Source organism: Lissotriton vulgaris, chromosome 3_1 (assembly GCF_964263255.1).
Source record: "Lissotriton vulgaris chromosome 3_1, aLisVul1.2, whole genome shotgun sequence".
In the NCBI taxonomy this organism is placed as follows: domain Eukaryota; kingdom Metazoa; phylum Chordata; class Amphibia; order Caudata; family Salamandridae; genus Lissotriton; species Lissotriton vulgaris.
Window position 1 is genome coordinate 2,119,564,473 of NC_141689.1, and position 25,396 is coordinate 2,119,589,868.

The following is a 25,396-nucleotide window of genomic DNA, read 5'->3' on the forward strand; positions in this document are numbered from 1 at the left end:
CAGGGTACATTTTTAATGTGCCATCCATCATTCACTTGCTACATTGTGATAGAGTTAGTAAATTGCTATTAGTAGCTTAAATTATATATTTTTTATCATTATTATGGTTGTCATATAGTGATAAGGTATCTTCTTTATGTTTGGTTACGGAGAGTGTTATTAGTGTTTCTCTTAATATCTATATGTTCTGCCAATTGATCTTTTTTGGGTTAGTATGCCAGGAAGTTGTCTTGTCTGTTCAGGACAGTTTGAAATAATTTTATTGGGGGTGTTGTACCTATTTGGTCTTGTGAGCTTGCAATGGCCTCTTTCAAGTCCTTTAGGACATTTCTCACTTTTAATTCTGTAATATGTGGGAGAATATTATGTTCTATAACATGTTCTACAATCTTATTTTTTGAGGTAGTACTGGCATTACATGCAGTTGAATATAAATGTGTTACATTTACAGTGTTTGTTTTCATGGAGGGTGCTCTCCTTACTATAAGTATATCCTCTATGACTTAATAAGATCTTCCCTTTTGGGATTTGATTTTTGTTGCTGTTTCCAACATTTTACCTGCGGGTTTTAGAAAACAAAAAGATATATCAGTGTTTTAATGTTTGTCCTTTCATTTTTAAATTACAGTTGCACAATCTTACATGTATTTTGGATTTTTTTCTCTGCTTTGTTTCTCCTATAGATTTTTGCACTCTTTTGAGAGTATGAAATATATACATTGCGTCATTTTATTGTTTATAGTTATTATTTAGTTTGAGTTTATTATTTTAAGTTATGACTATTTATTATTTTTACTTTAAGTGCTAATTTCATGATTTTCATTGATTTATTTTTGTGTGTCAAAGTAGTTCTCAAATATTGTCATACAAACATGCCGACAGCTCTGCATTGTAACTCACTCCATAGTGGCCGACTTCAATCAGTGCTTTAGAGCTGATTTCCTCTTGTAGAGCTCTGATAATGTAAGAAATGGAGGTCAAAGTTCCTATTAGGCTGTGGCTCAAATGCACTCACAAACCACTTGCTGCTTAGTTTGTGAATTGTCAAGAGTGTAATGAAGAACTGCTTTACCAAATGTTGGGCATTAGTGCTATTGCACTTAGTAAGGCATGAGTGCAATTTAAAAACAACAATTTGTGCACATGATTTCATTCACAATATTAGTGATAGAAATCAACTATGGTACAAAATGAAAAGCTGAGAATTAAATTGGATTTTAATAAGTGGAGTGTTACTTAGCAGTCAAAATTCTTAGACTTGAATAGGGCACCACTGCAGTTTAAGTACGGGTGTGCAAAATTCATTTAATTTACTTTTGCTTAATTGCGCAAAATGACTGCAAAATTATACAGCATTGTGCGTAATCAGGCAAAGCACAAATGTATCATTTTGCACTATATTTTAGCCCAAAATTCTTTCTCCTGTCTTGTTTTGGCAAAACTATGCATTGACTGAAAAGCACTGTGAACAGAAGCTCTTATTCCTGTACATATGTGGTAAATTTTTACTATGAATCGTGCCATTTGCTGCACATTTTTACCACAAATGCCCACAAAATTACTTAAAGTGCGTCATTTCGGGATTTTCACGCAACAAGCTAAATGCTAAATTTCTGAAATTAAGTGAATTGCACAAGTGTAAATTAAATAGGATAGTCCATAAAAGCTGAAAAAATTAAGATAACAGCGTTCAATGCTTTAAGTCCAAAGTGCATCTCAGCAGCAGACCTCTTGAACAGGTTTTGCTAACTAATTGAAATACCTGAAGCCAAACCTTATGTGAGGCTAACTGTGGTGTAGTCTCATGAGAGATGAAAGCTATACATGCGGTCTAATTGTTGCCAAGTGCAACATAGCTCAGGATTGTCGAGCTCCATCTCCCTCAATTTTGTGAAATGGAAACATGCCCTGGACCTCTCAATGGAGGTGGAGAGGCTGATAAACAAAGGAATAGGGTGCCCACGCAAACATTAGGAGAAATGGAATGCTTGGGATCAATACAGAGGGATGACGGCTGAGTAAAGTATATGAGTGATCAGTTAAAGACTGTGAATTCCTATCACATTTGTTGATGCATTCTTAATTACTTCTGATCACAGATATAATGGAAAGGCCCTTTTTCTGTATACCTTTGCATTACTTATACGTTTAGTAGCGTTCACCTTTATTTTGCTTTTTTAGTAGATCATGGCATTGATATCACTAGTATGTTTCCTTCTTTCTTTTGCATGTTTTGTTAGACAGCAAAATAAAAAAGAAATTTATAAAAAAGAATCAAAATAGTAGTTTAGATTAAACCTTTATTTCGACCACAACTGTGGCCTTAAAAGTACAGCTAGAATGGATCATGTTACATGACAGGAATTCATCACATATCAATGATCACAATAATTAAAACGTTTATACACCATAAAACATTCTAGCAGAAACGTGCCATTCTTAAGATATTAGCAGCAAATCAATATACAGAAGAGACAAAAGGAGGGAATCACGCCGCCCAATGGACACATGCCCAAGTGTACAGGTAAAGTGCAAATGCTAATTAGTTCCTTCTTTTGATTGCACCTTTTACACAAATCATAGGGGGCTCCAGAGCTTGGAAGATCTCAAAGCTACCTCGAAGCAACAAATACCCCCCATCCTAACAATAGGGAGCAAAAAAGTACTTTGCTGAGATCTTGATAAAATTTGCAGAAAAACCAAAATTTAACAAACTTTTGGGATGAAATTTCATCACATGGGCACGTCAGGCTGGCCCAAGGGATAATTCAAATGTCATCTTGAAAAACGTTGGCAGAAGGGCTTTAATACCATTCTATCCCTGGAGGAGTCTATCCAACCCCGATATGGGTCCATACTCTGGGTGTTGTTCAGGTCAACATACTCTCTGACAGTGGATTTGGAGAACTCATTTGCAGCTCTAAGATTGTATCAATTTAGTTTAAACAAGGATTTAACCCAATCCACATCTCAGAGCTTCCAGCCTATGGAAAAACAGCTCCTCCCCCAGGTCCTCAAACATGGTCTTTATTTAACGAATCCAGGGGATGTTCATCCCTCTGTCACAAGCTAGAAAGTTGAAGACTACTTCCCTATTGAAGGCTGCATGTGGGCTAGTCCATATAGAGCACCACAACAACAGTGGGGCAAGATTTATGAAGTTCTTTGTATACTCCATCTCTAGCTTGTGGGTCAAGATGAAGGTGGAACAGGTAGGTAGAACACCAAGAACTCTCCTAAGTACTCCATTTTGCATCCCATGGAGTGTTTTGGGGTCACGATAAACCCTTATTCCTGCATCATACATAAGGATAGGGAGGCATTTTCTCCGATACACCTCCAATAGAGGGGACTTCAGGTGTTTTCTTGTTGCTTCTGGCCAAGTTAAAAATATCCTCAACCGAGTCTGAAAATTTAAGCCATACTACAATGGTACAGGGCCCCTAATTCCTCTTGAAGTCAAAGACTACACCCAGGTAAGAAAATCCCGGAGTAAGTGCCACAGGGTGACCTTGAAGCTCTATACCACGCATCTTGGTTTGCTTTAAGTTGCATGCCATGATGAATATTTTGGACCAGTTGGTATCCAAACCCAAGGAGCCAATGAAAGTAACAAATTCCTGGAAAAACAACTTTAAGTATTTGGGAGTTCTAAATAGCAAACTGGCTTCATCCGCACAAGAACCTCTTTGCCACCTAGGGTGGGGGCATCAGAAGCCTTGGTGGTCAAGGCCGGACCTAAACTGTTTATATATAACAAAACAACACACCCTTGACGAACCCCCCGTTCAATTATAAAATGCTCTATCCTCTTGCATAGGGGCCCAAACAAAACTACAGCAAAGAGTTCATAATGAAGAGCTCCCAGGACCTGGACCAGGTTGCCGTCAATTCCCATGTCTGTTATTAGTTCACAGAGCTTGGACCTCACCACGCTGTCGTAGACGGAGGTCAGATCCATGAAGGCCAGGAAGACTGACCCTGCCTTGCAATGGTATATTTGCTTATCCAGTTACCAGTTAATAACTTTATTTTGGCCAACTCGGACCATAAAAGTGCGTTATTACAATCATCAAACAACAAAGAGAAAAAGTAGAAAGTAAAAAAATGAAAATAACGGTAGACAGTACAATCATATATCTACATTTGTTACAGTATAAAATAATGTCTGACCATTATCCTAAAATCAAGTAAAAAACGATTGTAAAATTAATTTAGGGCTGGTGATTGTTGGGATCAGATGAATAGTAAAATTGAGAAATAGTGCAAATGTCCCCATTAAGTAAACCTAGATGAGTTTTTAAAAAGGGGCATACATAAAACTCTCCCACAGTCACTTCAAAAAGCCCCTGCGCTTATGCCACATACGATTCAGGGAGCGCGAAACAGCAAAAACAATAGGGGGATGAGTATCGTACTTTAATATCTGAAAGGCATCTTGACAGTGCCTGAACCCTAGGTTTCTGCATATTGGGGTTAAGCATCATTTGCGTGGTACAAAATATGCGGGGCAGAGAAAAAACATATGAATTTCAGACTCTACCCTATATATACATGCCGGGCATTCTTCCTTGTTTTCTATGTCCCATTTACTGGTGGGCTTCATTAGTGGAAGGGTCCCCATTCTAAATTGGATGTAGAGTTTCCTAGCCAGAGGTAGGTAGATCACATCCAGGCACTGTTCTTTTCTGTATTCAGCCTTTACTTGAAGAAACTCTAGTGTCTGACAACCACCGGTGGCCCTTTCTTGGAGGGTGATTAGATTATGGTGCTTATAAAGCAGCACAAGATATAACCTGGCTATTAGTGGACACGCTAATTCGGGCATTTTCCAGAGGTCCTGCCTACCCAGCTTAGTACAGAGATCCCTTATGTGGTTAAGCCACATTATTTTCTTATTAGTTAGGCTAGATTGGACCTCCATGAGTTCAGCTCTGTAGCAAGACAACTCTGGTGTTGCTCAAAACCTACGCCAGAATGTAATAGGCCTCATGGCGATCTCTTTATCAATGGGTTGCAAACCCAAATCCATACGGAGGGGGACTAAGGGCGTGCTACGAAGGAGGCCCAATAATTGCCTCATGAAATTGTGTTCTATTTTCATGAGGTTAGAGGGCCTACAGTGCCCCCATAGTTCAGCCCCATATAAGGTAGCCCCCCTGGCCTGAACTTTATATATTTCAATAGCAGGGGCAGCTGGCTTGAACGTAGCTGTTTTATGCATTTTCATGATCCCCCCACTGTCTAGGTTAGCTTCAGACTTGCCTTGGCCAGTTGGGTTTCCCATTCGAGATATTCTGATAATATAATACCCAGGTACTCAAATATCCTCACTCTCTCCAGTGGTGTACCCTCTAGGGAGGGATTTGGACGGGTGGTTTTGGGGGGATTGAAGATCATAAATTTGGCCTTAGTTAGACTGATCTCCAAGCCCCTTAAAATGCAAAATTCTGCAAAACCATCCAAAGTGCGTTGTATGCCTGTTGATATTTTGGACAGCAACAAAGTGTCGTCCACGAACATCAACGCAGGCACCCTCCCCGAAACTAGCTTCGGTGCATCACTATCTTTGACACTAATTAGATGTTCAATGAGCCCGTTAATGTAAAGGCCGAATAGAGTAGGGGCAAGCACGCATCCATGACATACCCACTTTTTGACAGGGAAGCGTACAGAGAGTTCCCAACATTTTCTACATCTTACTTGGGCATAGGTCCCTGTGTGTAGCCTCACTAACATATCAAGGAGGTAAGATGGGATGCCAAGGTCGCATAATACTTTCCATAGTTTTTCCCTGGGAACTAAGACAAAGGCAGACTTCATGTCCATGAATATGAGATAGAGGCTGCCACCCTCTATACTCACCGACATCCAGTTAAGCAGGTGAAGTCTAAATATCTGGTTGACGGTTGATGTACTCGTCCTAAAGCCTGCCTGATAAGGACTTAGTATCTCCATCTCCTCTATCTAACCCTGTATTCTATCCAAAATGACCCGTCCCATACGTTTTTGGGTGGTATCTATTAGGCTGATGGGCCTATAGTTTGAGGGTAGGAGAGGACAACCTTTTTTGTGTATGGGGACTATCTCGGCCTCGCGCCAGGTATCCGGGGATCCGTGCCCTTCAAGATGGCTGTAAACAGGGCACACAAGTACGGGGCCCAGATTTTTGGTTCTGTCCGAAAGAGATCCCCGGGTAACTTATCTAGGCCAGGTGCTTTATTGGGTTGCAATTTAACAATGGCACACTCTACTTCACCCAGGGTAATCTCCCACGCACCTTCCAATCGGTACTCATGGAAGGGCTTTGGAGAGGCAATAGGAGCACCCACTTCACTCTGATCAGCATATAGGGCCCCAAAGTGTGCTTCCCAAACTTCGGGCGATATATTGGGTTCTAGGGCTGGTTGCCCTCCCCTGTCCCCAGAACTTATAATTGCCCAAAATGTTTTCAAATCTTTATCATTCAGGGCAATCCTAAGGGCTTCCCACTTCTCCACTTCCCAATTTTTCTTTTCTGTTTGGGTAGTCCACTTATACCTTGCCCTACACTGCTTGATTGGTAGCCTATCCTTTGCCTTCACTGCATTTAGCAGGTCCAGTTTACTTGGGATCATTATTTTCCCTTGGCTTTCCCACTGGGTAGATGCATCGAGCAATTTTGCCGTTAGCTGCTCATGGATTTTTCGGGGCCTGTCCTGTATACCTGTTTTGGAGTCACCTCCTCCTACATCCCCCATTTCGATTAGTAATGGTAATACCTGCTGATATATATTGGCCAGTTTAGGTAGGGATTTCTGAATATGACACCATCTCACTCTCCGCCTATTGTTAGATAATATTAGTGCATTTTGCTCTCTGTTAGGCGCTGGTAGGGGGCTAGACAAACCCATACTCCCTGCTTTTAAAGTCATTACAAGAGCATTATGGTCACTATCTTACCTCTGGTGGACATGGAAGTCAAGGACCCTATCCCAAGTTCTAGTTTCAACCAGAATGTGATCAAGCAACGAGTTCTGCCCCTCTCTATTAAACGTAAACTGGCCCGGTCTATCAGATTTGGTTCTCCCATTACATGCCCTCAATGAGAGTGCCAGGGTAAGGGAGTTGAGTTGCAGGACCAGTGGTCCTCCTTAGTGGGGCCCATCTAAAGTTGGATCAATAAGAGGCTCGAACTGGCAATTAAAATCGCCTCCTATGATCAATAGAACTTCTGGATCCAAAGTTGATATGAGATGTCCCAAGTCCTCTATAGCACCTGATTCTTGCCCATTATGCACAGGTGGTCTGAAATAAACATGAATTAGGGCTATTTGTGCATTTGAGGCAAGTGTTAGGCGAACACATTGCAGGTTGTCGGCATTAGTTGGAATCGGCTTGGCTTTTACGCCAAGGTGTGTGACCACCCAAATAGTTAAGCCACCTGACGGTCTCCCCCTCCCCTTCGTGGTAGCCAAGATGTTAAAGGAAGCTAAATCTGCTCTCTGATTATCTTCCCTGGCCCACGTCTCCTGGAATAAACAGACATCATAATTGTCTACGAAACATCCCCAATTTGGAATGGTTAATTTATTCTTATGTTCCAGCCAGATTCCAGGACAGAATTCGGATACTATCGTCCTGTACTCTGGCTCTCCACTGTACCTCAGTGCCCCTATCACACAGGGCCAGCAAATCACCCAGATGCAATCCACAAGGATTGCCATCTGCCCCACCCAATTCTCCAGTAGGATAGGATTCATATTTGTAAAGCGCACGAATGCAAACGGCATCTTGGTGCTAATGTAAGTGAGGAGATGTTGTGCAGATGTCAAACTATGCCTGTGGAAACAGCAGAGTCTTTAAGATCTTCCTGAAAGTTTGATGACTAGGCTGCAGTCAAAGAGTAGATGGCAGCTTATTTCATAATTAAGCTGCCTGGTGGGAGAATCCTTTTCTACCCCATCTAGCTCTCCGAATTTTATTTACTTGCATAAGGCAGATTTTGCTAGATATTAGCATCGTAGCTGGGGTATAGAGCCTGAAAAGTCTCTGCACATCCTTGGCTCCTCCCCCGTAGAGTGCTTTATGCACAGTGCATAAAGCCTTGAACTCTACTCTTTGCTTTATAGGAAGCCAATGGAGGGCTCTAATTCCCTTTGACGTGGAGCTACCTTTGGGAATGTTCAGCAGCAGCCTAGCAGCTGCATTCTGCAAAGATTGTAATTTGTTGCACTGGGCTTTATCAATTCCCAAAAGCAACGCGTTAAAATAGTCTAGTTTAGACAGCAGAAGACTCACTACCACCGTCTTTTGCAGAGCTTGGCCAATGTATGGGAAGATGTTCCTCAATTTTTTGATAAGATAGAAACAGGATGATGTAAGACTATTTACCTGCGTTGAAAAATTGAGCTGGGTATCAAAAATTATCCCCAGATTTCTCACCTTAAGGACCGGCTTAGGACATTCTCCTGCACTTATTGGCCACCACCTAGGATTCCACAGAGCTTGTCCTGGCCCAAATTCCATGACTTTCGTCTTATCGGTATTGATCTTTAAATAGGCTTGGTTCATCCAGGTCAGGCTATCCAATAGACATCCATGAAATATAGCTGCTGTGTCCTCAAGTTGTTTAGCTAACGAGATGATCATCTGCGAATCATCCGTGTAAGATACCATCGCAAATCCATGTTTCCTCACAAGTCTTGCCAGGGGTGTAATATATATGTTAAACAGTGTTGGCGAGAGTGCTGAACCTTGCGGGATGCCACAGAGGAGAGTGAAGCCCTCTGATTGCATTCCCTCCCAAACCAATTTCTGTTCTCTTCCTTCCAGAAATGATGCCAGGAGGGACAAGGCTAAACCTCCGATACCAATGTCCTGTAGCCGTTGGACTATCACTGAGTGATTTACCGTATCGAAAGCTGCCGACAGATCTAGCATGACAAGAATCGCCTTGCCTCCTCTGTCGATCGTCTTCCGAATCTCTTCAGTTACTACCATAAGTGCAGTTTCTGTGAAGTAGGGAGTTCTAAAACCATGTTGGGTTTTCAAGCACTCTAGCTGCCATTGGGAGAACTGCTATAGGGCGATATTTGTTAAGTTCCAAAGGATCTAAAGTGGGTTTCTTCAAGATGGGTCTAATTATCGCTTTCTTCAAGGCCATAGGGTACTTTCCTAACTCAAGCATTTTATTTATAAGAGGAGTAAGTTGGCTGACAATTTTATTTGCCCCTAAATGCATAATTCTAGGGGGAACTGGATCACTAGGTGCGCCTGATTTTATTGAACCAAATGTGTTCAAAATCTCCTCTTTCATGGCAACCGGGAAACTAACTAGTCTGGTCTGAACTGGTTCTGCCTCAGTATGTATTTCCTCATCCGGACCTATGCGAGACTTCTGGAGGTCGTCATAAATAAGGTAGACTTTACTTTGAAAATGAGTGGCCATGTTATTACACATCTCTTGATCTGGCTGAAATTTCTCCTCTTGCTGGGGTTTCGATAGAGAAGTCATCACCTTAAACAACTCTTTAGCTGAGTTGCTGGCATTCTCGATCTTCTGTGTGAAAAACTGTTGTTTTGCCCTAGTAATAGCTTCTTTGTACTGCGAAAGGGCCTTATTGTATAACCGTTTATTATCTTCTTTGTAGTTTTGCCTCCAGAGTCGTTCCGCTCTTCTGCAGCTGGCTTTCAGGGCTTTCAACTCAGAATTATACCATGGCGCCGAGGGCTTAAGTCTCTTACTTATTACCGCTTTCTCTGGGGCCACAGTATCTGCGGCTGCCTGAAGCCATTGATTAAAATCTGCTACTGCACTATTGTTGGTCTGACCAGTCCCGCTCTGAGGTTGCCCTAATGCTGATTCTAGATTGTTTAATTGGATCATATTCCAGCCTCTGATTTTTGTTTCACTGTGGTATTATGTGCATTGCGCCCGTTCAAAGAAGCTTTAAACTCAAAGTGCACTGCTCTACGATCAGTCCAGGGAAGATCAGTCACTTCAGTCACATTCAGGTTGTCGTTATTATAGAAAATGCCATCCAATGTATGGCCCGCCTGATGGGTATACTCCATAACCCGTTGATTAAAACCAAAGGCTACCATGTTGTCTATTAGTCTACTGGTATCGGTATTATTATCTAGCTCAAGGTGATAGTTAAAATCCCCAAGTATTAGCATAGAATCAGAATCTATACAAGACTCCATGTGTGTTATCAGGGCTCGGGAAAAAGCAGCTCTTGGTCCTGGTGGGCGGTAGATAAGGATTCCCTGGAGCTTCCAAAAATTATGTGCCTTAATAGAAAAGCTAAATGCTTCTGCTGGTAAATCGATTACAGCCTCAGTGTACACTTTAAAAAGGTTGCGATATACAATAGCTAACCGTCCTCCTTTGTTCACCCTTTTGGCCAGAAACTTCACTGCATAGCCCTGAGGTAATGCAATGTTCCAATCCGGCCCTGAAGCGAGGTCCGTCCAGGTTTCTGTTTAGAAAAGAATATCTGGCGAGATATTTTGAATCAGATCTTCAATTTCGTATTTATGCTTTCCCAGCGAACGTATGTTTATTAACATGCACTGAACTTGCTGATATGCAGCTTGCGTCAGCCTGTGTTTTCCATGTATATCAGAGGTCAAGATGTTATATGATGTATCTTCTATGTCACCCCTTCCATGAACATCGGACAGTAATCCTGTCCTTAAATTGCCCTGGTTTTGAACTTGGGCGGGTCTGTTGGCTCTATCAACAGCCCCCGGATTAACCGAATATGCGCAACTGGTACAGCCTGACGTTTTTAAGGGCCAGATGTCTTGCACTCACATTCATCCAGATCTAATAATTGCTGTCTTCTGTATCTATTTACCTGGAAACGGCCCGGGGTCCTGGCCCAGGACACCTTTCGGGCACGGCTTTCGTTACCCCACGCTGCATCACATTTGGCGATGCAGCGTGGGCAACGAAATTCATTTTATTTATGTTTTTCGGTACTTACCTCTAATGGTCCATATCCCGCATTTTACAACCCCCCCCCCTCACCATCCCCTGCCTGACGTCAACTCCCCGTATAATGCCCGGCACGGGTCGTGCCTGGTGTGAAGTGCACTTCGTGTAGCACTACTACGCAAACTAAGCCCAGGGTTATTGATATCAGGATTCATAAAAACACTGAATATGATTGAGTCCTTGCTATTTTTAAAATATAGATCCTATGGCACGTGTTTAGGCCTCAGGGCATCCAGGTTCTCCCAATAAAACGTCATCTGGATCAATTAGTTCAGAGCATTTGGCAAGAAATAGCAAACATCTTTATTTTGTGATTCTCCTTCAAATCATTTTCCTACATCAACATTCAAGCAAGACCAACTCTCCTTTGCTTACATATCTTACAATGGATAGAGTTTGAAAAGAAATCACCCTTTATTCGATGAAGTAAAATGTTCTTCATGCAGGAGGTTTTAAATCATCTTGTATAAACGATTTTCATATGTATGTCATAGTAGAAAACATAAATTCATTGTCTCTAGTTGATGCAAACAGCAAAACTTCATTAAATATTTGTAGTGATTTTCTAAGAAACAGAATATTCACAATTTGGACCCTCCTTCAGATTAATGCATTCCTTACCAGTCTATCCAGCAAGAGTATCATAAAATGAACCATAGAGTAAATGATGCCAGGGTAGGATCATCTGAACTGATCTTTGACACCAAATTTAGTTCAAGTCTGATGATATTAGTATTTGCTCAGTCCAAAAAGTTCATGTCAAGAAGACAGCTCAATCAGTACATTAATTAATAGAGGGTAGCCACATATGACATACATAAATCAGTGCTTGTGGAATTTTGGCACCATGGGTCAATATCAGTGGCCATAATGACCCCCATACTGTGCTGTGGGATCTAAAACAATAATGCCCATTGGCATTACATGAGCTCTCTTGCTATATTAGAAGATGAGCATGAGATTTTCCGGTGAGATAAAATATGTCTATATTTGTATTCGGAAACTGATGCAAATGATGATAATAAAAACATATTTTAATCATTTGGCATAGTTTGTGAATTTCTCTTAAATTTGGTTATTTGACCTTCATTGTAGGGTAAAAAAAGTAAAGCAGGTCATACGGTGGAAGCAACTGTTAAGACAAATTGTAAATTAGGCAAAATATAAAATGCTGTTTTAAACATTTTAGTGTATAAAATACTTGATGAATTAATATTGTTTTAAAGATTTTATTTGATACATTACATGATGGACTACTCAGACATCAGCCTAAAAAGATATTTTGATTTCAAAGAGATGATAGTGTCAATAGCATGCCCTGATTTTGTACATGTCTACAAAATACATTGAGTAACAATATATAGACTCAAGGGAAAGATTAGAACAAGGTCTATTCATTCTACCACATCTGTAGGAAATGGAAATGGAATCCAACCTTAGATTTCCACTTTATGTCCTCCTGGTTTTGGACTTTTACTGCATATCTCACTAACTGTTTCTAATTTACAGTAAATTCTGTGGAAATGGACTGAGAGTGCCACCCTCCAGTGTCCGCCTTCTAAGATAAGTTCTGTGTAAAGTGCCCTGCTGTGGTTACACTTGAGCTGAGCATGTGAAACTACATTCTAGCTCAGCCTGATATTTGCACACAGGTAGTCTGATTCAGAAAGGAGCATTCAAGGACTGGTGCTGGCCTGGTGCAGGCCTTATAATATGAGTTGGAATACATTGTGTACATCTGTAGTAATTCCTGAAAGGATGTATGGTCTCTGCATTATACCTTAAGAGGGAAATCTGTCCCTTCTCAAAATGTCATCATACTTAGGCCTAGAGATACTGGTCAGGTATCAATTTTGGGACAAACAGTTACAGCAATTCCAGATTACCTGTCCCTCTGTGAAATCTGTATTCTTTAGTGCACTTGAATTTTTTTAAAATGTTCCTGACTCAGACATAAACAGATTCCAGGCCATTGTCCGCCCTATGGGGATAAGGTTATTACACTTCTACGAAATAGGTTAATCAAAGGCCTCCCAACACAATAGAACAATTGAACGGTCTGAGTTCCTGGGAAGGGTCAGGAGGAAATCTGCATGTTTTAATTAACTGTTCAAAGGGCACCTGACCTGGACAAGACCACAGAAACGAAGGAGGAAGGACAGACCTCTGGAGTCAAACATAAGAGTGACTCTTCTTTGGGGTTTTTTCTGGGAAAGAATCCAACAGCTGGGTCATTGAGGGGTAGGAATAGACCTCCTAATATTGGTCTTTTTAAAGACCTCTTCAAATTGCCATTTTTTAAAAAAGTCCCAGAATGCTGTGTACCTCCTTAAATGGGATTTACAAAGACATTCAAAGTGCTACATGCACTGTTTTGTATTTTATGTCATTGTGGTAGACATCCCATGGGGGGAACATGGGCATTCCCATCCATCCACATATGAAATTTGATGCAATCCCAGATTTACTAAAGGTTGTACACTTGGGATTGTGCCAAAATGGTCTTTCAACCACAGAGAGGTGTAGCAATGAAAAATATGTTTATTTGTCCTTGTTAATTTTTTGTTTTTATGTGTGATGTATTGTCCATCACACTTATAATGAGGAAATTGCCTCTTATCATTGTTTTTGGGCAGGAAGGTGTCCCCTCCTGCACAAAGCAATCCTGCGTGTAATGCAGGCACGCTTGCAGCATGACACAAGGGTGTCTGAAATGGTGCTGGGCAGTCACAAGTGCTCCAACGCAGACAGAGAGCTGAATAGTGACTTATCTTAGTAGTAAGGGCACTCTTCAACTTTCTTCTATTCATATAATGCAGCACTGCAACTTTTCTTGCTGCTCTGCATGAAGCTTTAGTGAATATATGTCCAAATATAAAAGAAAATGCAGCCTTGAAAATCAGTTGATATCTAACCCTAGTCATAGTACTACGCTACTCTCGCGGGGCACCGTGGAAAAACACTTAGCAGGCATTTTTTGCTTGCTCGCTGTCCTTAATGTCAATTTGGCGACCGTGAACGAGCAAAATCAAAAGCCCAGCGATACTTTTTCCTCGTTCGTGACTGGAGTGATGATGTGACACCGTCGGATTGGCCAAAGGTGTCCACCTCCCAGAATGTTTCACCTCTGCTTAATAACATCTCCACAAGTAGGAAATGGTAGATATCTCACTGTACCTGGGAGTGATTACAGTGACCAAATGGCAAGCTAGAAGGAGAAGAGACGTGACCCCACTTAGTTGAAGGATTGAAGGACTGTGTCCCGAACTGGGATCCAGGACTTGAATGGATTCATCCAGACCCATTGGTTCTGGTCCCCTCATACCCCCTGGTGAACAGTAGGGGAAATAGACCTACTGGGGGATCCTGGAAAGTTCCCCCACAACTTCTGTGGAGTGACCAGTGACTCGGCTGTCACACAGGTAACCTGTAGTTATCCAGGAGGCTATGGCACATAGGAAGTGCTGCAGGTTTGGTGTTCTGCTTGTTGGTTGTTGGGAGGGAACTGTGGATGATGCCCCCCAAAGCAGGAGAGACCATCAAGAACCAAGAAAAAGAACAGGTCCAATAGCTGGAGTAGAAAAAGAAGTTCCAGCAACAAAAGTTAACTTTGGAGGTCAGGAAGCCTGGAAAGCTAATATTCTTGGCTTCCTGACCTCTAAAGTTAGCTTTTGGTACTCAAGCTTATATTTGTGGTCTCACACTACAGTATATCATTGAACAAAACTGAGCTGTTCTGATTGCTGCACTTCAACTGCGACAGGAAATTCTACAGCTCGAAATTTCTTATGCCCAGGAAATTGTTTAAAGTGACACTGATGAACAGGTTATCTTTTTATAACTCACTGAAAAATTGTATTTTCCAGGGCAAGTACTAAAAGAGCAGATTGCAGCTAAGTATTCCAAGAATAAAGTGCTAAAATATGAATATGGTAACAGGGTCGGTGAATTTTAGGTCACCCTATCTCGGATCGCCAGTCTATGTATGATACAATGTATCAAAAGTATAGACGGTAATTCCCATACGAACCCCGATTCCATTACAGAGCAGTTCTCCCTGTTTTATCAGGATCTCTACTTACAGCCTTATGTAGACTGCCGGTCAGAGATTATGACACATACAGAAGTGTAGGCTGCCCCACTTGGGGGATGACCAGGCAGGTGAGTTAAAAGCTCCTTTTTGTATGGATGAGGTGGAGGCGGCCTTGGCAGCTCTCCCCTCAGGTAAAGCAGCAGGGCAGGACGCTCTTCCCTTAAAGTTTTATAGGGTATTTAAGGATGCACTAGCTAGGGAATTCCTAAAGCTCGCATAGCATATCCATGATGGTGGGAAAATCCCTGACTCCTAGAAGGTAGCCAACGTGATGGCATTTTTTAAGGAAGACGTTCCATCAGAGGACATTTGGTCATACTCACCTATCTCCTTGATCAACTCAGATGCTAAATGATTTGTTAAGGTCCTAGCTATGAGACTTGCTTCTTTCGTTCCGATGTTAGTCTCTGAACAACAGCATGGATTTGTATTAGGAGGGGACACTACGAGTCACACTAACAGCAGTCTCCACGTTCAATGTTGCGGGGAAAACTAATACTAGGATAGGTATGATCCTATTAGATGCCAAGAAAGCCTTTGATCGCATGCCTTGGGATTGTATGTGAGCTACGTTATGTGCTTTCTGTGTCAGTGACAAATTCATACAAATACTACAGGCATTATATAAGATTCCACATGCTAGGATGCTATACTCAGGAAGGTACCCAAGCACATATACATCAGAACTCGATAGCCATGTTTTCTTGTTATAAGTTAAATAACTCTAAAACACAGGTCCTTATAAATTTTGAGCCAGATACCCTCAATGGTAGGGGTAGTCTCAATTGCTGTATACCTCGGTGTTAAACTGTACCTTAGGTGAGGGAAATAATTAAATTGAACTATGAGCCTCTACTGATATCGGTCATCACCAAAATGAAGGCATGGAATAAACTATCACTTACTATAATTGGACAATACTATATTGAAAAATGAGCACCCTTCCGGAATTCTTTGTCTTTTTTGAGCCATCGCTGAACGAGTTTCAGACTCTTTTTTAGGTGCCTGGAAGGAGCCATTAGAAGTTTTATATGGAGCTACTGTCGAGTGAGATGCGCAGTCCAACCTATGAAGCTCCCATATAAATGAGGGGGGCTTCAACTCCTCGATTTACGTTGTATTTTCGGGGTGCGTTTTCAGGGCATTTGTGTAGTCTATTAGTCCAGGACGACCTCAATCAAGTAGATTTTTATTATTAACAAGTGCTGGGTTTAGACCATAGGCTTTTTTCAGTTGGGGGATCCAAACTACTGCTTTAAGGGCATGAAGGATACTGTTCGTATTTGGCAGGAAATGCATAATAAATATTCAACAGTAGTATGAGGGACCAAGAGGCAATTGCTGGAGATCCACACTCTGGTTTTGAACTACTCATCGTCCTCGGAAGACTCATGGCGTACTCACTAACCATTACTGTGGTGCATCGTTTCTTTAAAATTGGTCCACTATTCTGGGACATTACCTTGGCCAGCACAGGTCGGAATTATCACAGGCGGAGCGACTACTAAGATCATTTTCTTCAATAGTCAGCCCTGAAGAAGTCACTGGAATATTTCCCTTGGCGACGAAACACGTGTTGGATGGTTTCTTTTGCTCAATTGAAGATGGAATAAAGACAAAGAAACTTTCTACCTACGAGAACATTGACTTTTTCTTATGAATTTACTTGAACTGTGCCAATATCACTTTACTATATAATTACTTTATGCTTGCCCATGGCTTTGATGCATATTTAACAGTGCAGGGTTTCCCTACACAAATTTTAGGGGTTAAAGGGATTCTCCTCTTACCTGGTTGCACCATACACAATAGATCTCACTAATGCTCGATTTCACAGGGCAGAGCGCCATGCTTTCCGAGTTATTAAAAATCCTTCAACAGAGATAGAAACTGACCTGTGTTTTCAAAAACTGCCCATGGGGAGGGTCAAGCTCCTGGGGTTTGGCACCAACTCTTATATTTCATTTTAACTCATGAGAGGGGGGTGTGTGGGGCCCCTACCCTGAGATGACATATAGCCCTGCGAATCCCTTCCCCCTGTGTAAGAAGGGACTCCATCTTCCAATGACAGCAGGAGTCAAGAAAGAGCGCTGTTGCTCTCCATGAATGGTAGACCCGTGTCCATATCTGGGGGGAGGTAGATGGAACGAATCATGGACATCTCCCCTAGGTGTGAGAGACAAGAATGGAGCCAATTCCACACAAGACAGGAGCCGGGTGCCCTAGTGAGCACAGGCTTCCAGTTCCACAACATGGAAACTGTTGCATGAGGCTGCAATTAAGAGAAAAAGCAATGCAGAGCAAGGGCTCATACCATAACACAAAAGGCCTCAGAGAATAATGCTTTTTGTGGTACCCCAGGAAGGGCGGCAAATCACCAACAGTTCAGCAGAGTGTTTGAGGGGACTGACAAAAGCACCACAGCAGCCTCCACAACCCCCAGAAGATGTCCCACGAAAGTCACCCAAAGTCTTTAAGGGGGTTATAGCCTTGACCCCAGTAGAGGCCGTTCATGCTTGCAAAGTGCTTCTGAAGCTTGTGTATGTGCATAAAGGCTTTGGAGTCGTGTGCCCCCTGGTGGTTGGCACTAAAGTGGCAGATGAAGAAAGTTAAAAGTAGAAGAGAGACTCATCTATATGCTGAAATAAATTGATACAGATTTATTAACAATGACAATATTGGTTTAATTAAGCATTACATATTTAAATGATGATCAATGATATAATGATTTAAAATGCTTTCGAGGATAACAGTGAATCATGACTGGCCTTAATCCTTCATAAATGTCATTGAAAAATTATACCGTATCTGTTCATTTCAATGTTGTATTGTTTTATCATGTCATACTTCTATTTTTACTGGAGTTGTGACACCCTGACAAAGCCACTGTCTTTTTATAACAACACCCCCTTATATTGTGTCTAGTGTGAGTGGAGGGGTATTTTGGTAATAGTGTTCAGGACCTATAAAGGGTATAACGTGTCATGAGGCTATCAGCATAGATATTTTCATCCAACCTAATTGTAGCTATTTCTAAATTAATGGGTAATATTTAATAGTATGTGCATAATAAAGTCATTTTCCTTTCTATAAGAAAAAATGCTGCCTAGACAATGATTTATTGAGTAGTTTTGCTATGTATGAGCAAGCTGGAAGTACTAGTCTACACCACCTCTCATGGGTAGGCTTTGTACTGCTCTGCTTTGCTACCTTGAAGCCAAGGTATAGTAGCCAAGTGCTACTATTGTGTACTTAGATCTCCTTCACGGTGAGTTGTGGACTTAATACTTGAAAAGGACTTGCATCCTTCGCAACTAATATCCCATTTGCTTGCACTGTGTTACTTAAATGCTTCCCAAGGGTTGATTATTTGTTTCCAAATATGTTGTCATACTTTTCCGTGCCTCTCCGTCCTGTCTTTAAGCTTTTTTAGCAATGGGAAATATGTTCAGCCATAATTATCTGTCAAGATTCATATTCACGATCAAATTTCATGTATTAAATGTCTTATATATGATTTCTAACTCGTTAGCACTGAAAAGGTTCATGAGGAAGAGGAAGAGGACTTGACATTTAACAGAACATGGATTCTAGCTCCAAAGATTCATGAAGGAGACATCACTCATATTCTAAATTCTTTACTTCAAGGCTACGACAACAAGTTTCGACCTGATATTGGAGGTATGTGTTTTTTGTGAACCATTAACAGTTGAAATCATACAATGGCAAGCAACTACACTGTAAGTTTACCTGTTTATGTTTGGGTATTGTAATCTATATGAAGGTCACACATGTGATGTAGCTTCTCTTTGAAAAGAAGTAAAACATTGCCCTCTTACCTTTTCTGTTTTATTCATCAGAGCTGTATAGAACATTCATACGCACTTAGGGACAGATGTACGATCTTTCCATTTTGCGAGTCACAAATTGCGTTGTTTTGCGCCTATCAATGTACAACCCACAAAATGGAATGTACAACAGCGTCTCAGACACTGTTTTCAATTCCTAATGGGGTTGCAAATGACCTGCCTCATCAATATTCATGAGGCAGGGTGCAATTTGCGACCCATTGAGAATGGCCAGTGCCAACAGGGATGGTAGCCTCCTGGGGTTAGTAGACCACCATGTCTGTAACTACTTTTTAAATAAAGATATATATATTTTTTTAAATGCAGCCCATTTTCTTTAAAGGAAAACAGGATGCATTTAATAAAAGAGAAATATTAAAAGTTTCTGTTTCTTTTTTTAAGAGTAGGCAGTGGTCCATGGGACCACTGCCTGCTCTTTAAAAATATTTTGCATACATTTACAAAGGGTAAACTCTCCTTTGCGAGTGGCTTACCACCTATTTGAAGTAGGTGGTAAACAGTGAGTGGTTTGCAACCGCAAATGCGCTCGCATATCATATCATATGGACTTGCTATTAGCAAGGGACGCCCTTAGCTCGCTCCTTCCTAATAGCGACTCACAAACACTATATTGTGAGTCACCGAATAGCATGTGTACATACCACCACTGTTTTTTTCTGTCACAAATGGGCCAATTTCTCTTTTGCGACTGCGAAGAACATCTGACCCTTAGTCTCAAACTGCGTACACATTCTATCTTTTCCTTTGTAGATGATTGCAGGTGATGCCAAACCTAAGATTAGGATAGATGGTATATATTAGTTAGGGGCAGAATGGGGGCACAATTTTAAAACGAATAAATACTTTGACACAATTTAAACACATCCGTTAATAAGGCAGATGTAAAGAATCACATGCTAAGCCCTTTAACTAAGAGATGTACATTAAGAATTGTAAAATAAATATCTAATGCCCAGTCATAAATTCACCATATTAACAGTCTTCAGACAGAGAGAGAATAGGTGAAGTTGTTGGCTTGAAAACTAGACTGGAGATAGACTGGCGATAGAGGTGCAGGGGATTAGATGGAGTTTATTGTACCTGATAAACAAAGCATACTGAGAAATGTGCGTCTGTTGATTGACCCCTACATTTACAGTAACTTTCTGCCAGAATGCACTAGTTATTTTTTTTTATTTTTTTTTGCCATTTTTCAAAGAAATAAAACAAAAGCCATAATGCACACAATACAAGCTATATATCTACAAATTGACATATAGAAGAGCATTACAGATATCGCATGAAAAATGAAAACAGAATAGCCACTAAGCAACACAGTGCAGGTACATATAATAGTAGATCTTGATAACTAAGTTCATCACAACTGGCCAACTATCATCGCAATTATTTGAATAGTGGGAGACATATCAGTCAGTGAGTTCAGGATGGAGTAGCAAATAGGAGCGAAGCGGCTGCCGATAATTTTTGGCCAGGAGGTGGGAGGTAGCAAGGATGAATAGACATCACTGGTAGTATCACAACACATCAAATCCTTCAGCCAGGCTTTCTCCAATGGCAGTGAAACTCCCCCAATGCAAAGAGACCTGCCTCTTGGCCAACAGCAGTGCAATTGCAGTAAAGCGCCTAATACCAACCCGCAGAGTAAAAACATACCCCAGTAGCGCCAGTAATGGTGAGGGCGTGAGTTTGATCTCACCCATTAGTTCAAGATGTTCAAAAACCGCTTCCCATGAAGCCTAGACAGCGGGACAATTCCATGCTAAATGAATAAAATCAGCATTCTCCATCACACTCCTATGACACATTTCTGGCACTAATCTTTTGTTTTAAATGAACAATAGTCATTGGGACACATTTAGAGGCAGAAACCTTGTATATGCCTTTAAGGTATTCCCAACACTGATTGTGTCAATTTGTACACTGTATCCTTGGTATTACAAATCCCTAGACAAAGAAAAAGGAGGGTTTGTTGATGCTTTGACGCAGCATTATTATGAGGCTCTCATCAGAATGTAGTCATCTGACAACCACACCACCTGGAGTGAGACTACAATGGTATTCAAGTTCATCCCTGGACTTTCCATATCTTCGTTTTGTATATTGCAAATACTTCTCATGGCCAGATCTCTGCACTAATCAAGGGCCACAATATAGTGATTAGTCTGATAATAGAGTTTGGGGCTGGTTTAACCACACGCTAGACTGACTTCTTGATTCCTGAGCTCAGATGATATGCGATACCAAGGGTACAGTATACAAATTGACTAACCATGTGGAGAAGAATTTGAAATTACAGCTACAACCATAGAGAATAGTACAGTATGTTGTGTTATTTGTTTTGTAAATATGTCCACAATTTGAGCACTGCATTGTTTGCACTATGAGTACCTTTCTCACACCTGGCTGTAATTGAAATTGACCTATGTATCATTGAAAGAAACAAAGTCTGTCTTGAACTTATTTTCTTAAGTGAGTTCTTTAGCAAGAGATTTATTACAATAATTGAATTTGGATACCTCAAAGGCATATACTAGGTTTCTATCTCCCAACAGGTCCCACAGGACCATTTTTCAATTCAAATGTGGTTACCCTGGTCCTCATGGTCATATAGGGTTGCCCTTCTTTAATAAACAGATGCTCTAATATTGTGTGCAGAATCCAACAGGAGCAAAATTCTTTTCAGTTTCTCTTCGATTCCACCAATGACCTCATACACAGGAATATGAGTCAATGATAGAAGCTGGAAAAGAGAAAGTGAATAAGACAGAAAGTAGTGATTCTGGACTCCATCACACTGCCTCACCGCTTCTCTTGTTTGGTTATCGCCAAAGAATGTACAAGACAAAGAGATATGTGAAGTAACTAGCTGTTAAAGTATCTATGCCTAACTGTATTATGAATAGGTGTACAGTAGCAATATCTCTGTGTGATCAACACTCTTTACTTTTATGTGAAAGTGGTAGTTGCTTAGCCTTAAATGTACAAAGAATGAGTACCCAAAAGTTCTTAGTAGGAGAAATTCAAATGTCACACCCAGGGAAGGTCCCTTTATGCCCAAATACTATGAGCAATTTAACCAAGTCAAGAATTTTACATTCACACTTAGTAACTATTTAGGAGTTCAGAATCCGTCAGCAGAGCAAGGCTGCAGGATACAGCCAAAGAGGGCACAAGAGGCCAGATGCCTCCTCCATAGGTAACCACTAATGTGGATTTGCTGCTTTACACAAGCTACGAGTTGGAGAAACCTGCATCTTCAGCCCAGCAGCGTTGCACTTCAGTAGGATTGGGTTGGCAGGTCTGTCCCGGTTCTCCAGAGGTTTTGAAGCTAATAAACATTCTAAGAACCAGTTTTTCAGAGTAGGTAGATGTCCAACCAGACACAGTGAAGGGTTCCAGACCTCAGGAACAACACTTGGGATTCAGGACTTACTACAGGCGAGACCAACAGGTCTGGGGCAGGTCCAGTTCGAACTAATCAGCTGGACATTTGCAGGGAAGGCCTATTACTTCTACCCATGGAGAAGCTCTTTCCTGTGCATCCCCATTAAATGCAAGTATGATCCCTTCCAATTATCATCCTGGGTACAGATTTACTCAAACGGATTACATCTCCAACCATATCCATAGCTGTAATGGGCCTTTTAAAATTGACCACCCAACAAGTGAAGACAAAACATTTATTTACACTCATAATATAAATCCAATATTGGTGTCCAAATGGCTTTGAGAATCATGCTTTCGGAGCAGGGCTTCAATACGAAGACTAGGTTGAACTTAACTAGAAAATTAATGTTGACATTCTACAGGCAGTTTTAGTAGGTTAAGGGCGACTCTCTAGCTATACAGAATTTCTGGGAACACATTTTCTCTTTTTTTGTGGAGGGAACACAGTTGTACTTCTCAAACTCAAATGAAAAGTGTGATTCATAGTTGAGACTGTAGTTGCAGGAGTGAACGTGCACAGCAATTGAGACTGTCAGGTACGTGCAACTTAATTTGAAGAAAAATATGTTGTGGACGAGATACTTTACATCATCGTGTACTTGATTTATTCAATGTATTCAGCGATTGAGCATCCTTTAAATTTTCATTCGGACAAAAGGTATTTGTTGTATGTGCAAAGGACATGAGACTTGTCAAGGAAATAGTGAAAAAAGGTAGTTGTTGGTCATTGATCATTTGGATGTTAAGGTTGCATAAAACCATCCAGGAGTGGAGAGAGGGAACTCACAACTATGTAAAGATCAACAAAGAGGATACCTCTACCACCATCTGTCAAAATATTAACAGTTAAAAATGAAAACCCATGGTTCTTACTGTTGTATAATATTATATTAGGGTCAGTAATTTTGACCTACAATTATTTCGCATCCAGTGCTGGGCCTACTATACATCATTATGGTAAGTGTAATATTATTATTATAATTTCAAATTTAAATCATGTACATCACCTTATAATCTACTGTATTCACCTGTTATACTTATCAATAATTATCTTATGATTTAGTGATATGACTAAGTAGTGAATTTGGTTGAAATGTCGTACAATATAATGCACTAAATAAAGTAGTGTTAAACCAATACCAAGGACGTTTTTAATAATATTGTTTTAGATGACAAATATGTTGATATTCTGAAGATATAGAAATCGAGCTTTTACAAATGTTTAGATGGCAAAAGAAAAGATTTGTGTCATGTGGCATCCAGAGTTCTTAATCTCAGGGCCTGATTTGCAAAAGTAAACTTAGACCAAAAGTATGAAGGCCCGATTCAGAAAGGTAAAGTTAGACGAAAGACTAACTTTACGACTTAAGGTACTCACAAATGGCATTTACTAGTCATATATGTCCTTTGAGAATACCAAAAGTCGAACTTCATGACTTTAAGTATTCACAAAGGGCATTTACGAGTAGTAAATGCCCTTTGTGAATACCCAAAATTGTGAAGATAGACTTTCTCCTAACTTTACCTATGTGAATCGGGCCCTAAATTTAGACCTGAAGTCTAAGTTTAGAACTAAAGTCTAACTTTACTACTACTAAAGTTAAACTTTAGGTCTACGTTTAGACAAAAAGTCTAACTTAGACCAAAAGTCTAACTTTAGTAGTAGTAAAGTTAGACCTTTGGCCTACGTTAGACTTTTGGTCTAAACGTAGACTAAAATTCAAACTTTAGTTGCAGTAAAGTTAGACTTTAGGTCTAAACGTAGAATTCAGGTCTAAACGTAGACTTTTTTGTCTAAGTAAACTTTTGTGAATCAGGCCCTCAGTGATCAGTTATACACCTGTCTTATCAGTTTAATCAGTCTTGACAATCTGAGTCTCAAGATTTTAAAAGACAAACATGGCACAAACTAAATTGCTGTCAAATTTATATGCAATATTTGTGGGCATCTAAATGCACAATATTGACATGCTTGATCTCCAAAGTGTCTCGGGTAGAGAACATTGTTTATTGAAATGAATTTGGCAGTTGCACTGGAAATATTAATTCTGGGTTGAATATTGATTATTTTTTCTGTTTTCAGTGAGACCAACGGTAATTGATATTGATGTGTATGTCAATAGCATTGGTCCAGTGGATCCGATCAATATGGTAAGTCACGACCCATCAACCAGTGCGACACTGAAGCACATCCCAGCACCTGTGATTACCATCTGACAATACCGTTGAGAAATATAAGGTTTAAAATAGTTTGAGGTGTATGGTGTTATTTCTAGATCATGAGCTCATCGCCCAACTGTATACCATGCAATCAATATTTGAAGCCTCAGTTTGGGTCCATGTGAGTACCCGCTGTAACAGTGTATTCAACACTATAAAGTAATATCACAGCTTGTGCAACTCATTTTACACCATATATAAACTACAAATATAAATATTAAAAAAAGTAACCACCCTAACTGAAAATATAACATGCCCCATTAGGAGATTCAGTGCATGATTATCTGACCCAAGATTACCGGGTTCAAAAATTGATTTCATGCGATAATTTTAAACATTTCTCTGATTCCACTGTTGAGGCTCTTGTTAAATATTTTCTCATATTTTTCTCTTCAACTGACAGTACCTTTGAACTAGGACTGTTTACTGAATAAACTTTTACCTTTTGTTTGAAATTATGAATATTTATTGTATTCTTTTAAAGCAATTTGTATCCCAGCAGTCTTTGTGGTTGTCTGGATACTTGAGGTGATTACCTTCACTAAAACGCAGAAAGGTCTCTTTGGTCATGAGTCTGATTGTTTCTTTTGTACATAACACTCTGAACAGACTTGGGGGCAAGCATTCAATGAGTAAATAACTTCTTCATTTACACTGCAGTGTTTATTTTAGTGTGACACAGTCTAAGGGGGTGAGTGAGAGAGAGGAAAAGAGAAAGCTCAACTCCATGATACAGCACAATTCAAACAATGGGTAAGACTGTGTAAAACTAACAAGACACAC

General features: G+C 40.4%; 1 protein-coding gene across 1 annotated transcript in view; it reads left to right on the top strand.

Annotated features, from left to right (window-relative positions):
- The window catches only part of GABRG1 (gamma-aminobutyric acid type A receptor subunit gamma1), a 666,028-nt gene that overhangs the window by 87,564 nt on the left and 553,068 nt on the right, over positions 1-25,396 (top strand). The window contains exons 2-3 of the mRNA XM_086962691.1: positions 18,610-18,758; positions 24,477-24,544. Of these exons, the coding sequence (XP_086818817.1) occupies positions 18,610-18,758; positions 24,477-24,544 (217 nt within the window). The remainder of the gene's footprint in view (positions 1-18,609; positions 18,759-24,476; positions 24,545-25,396) is intronic.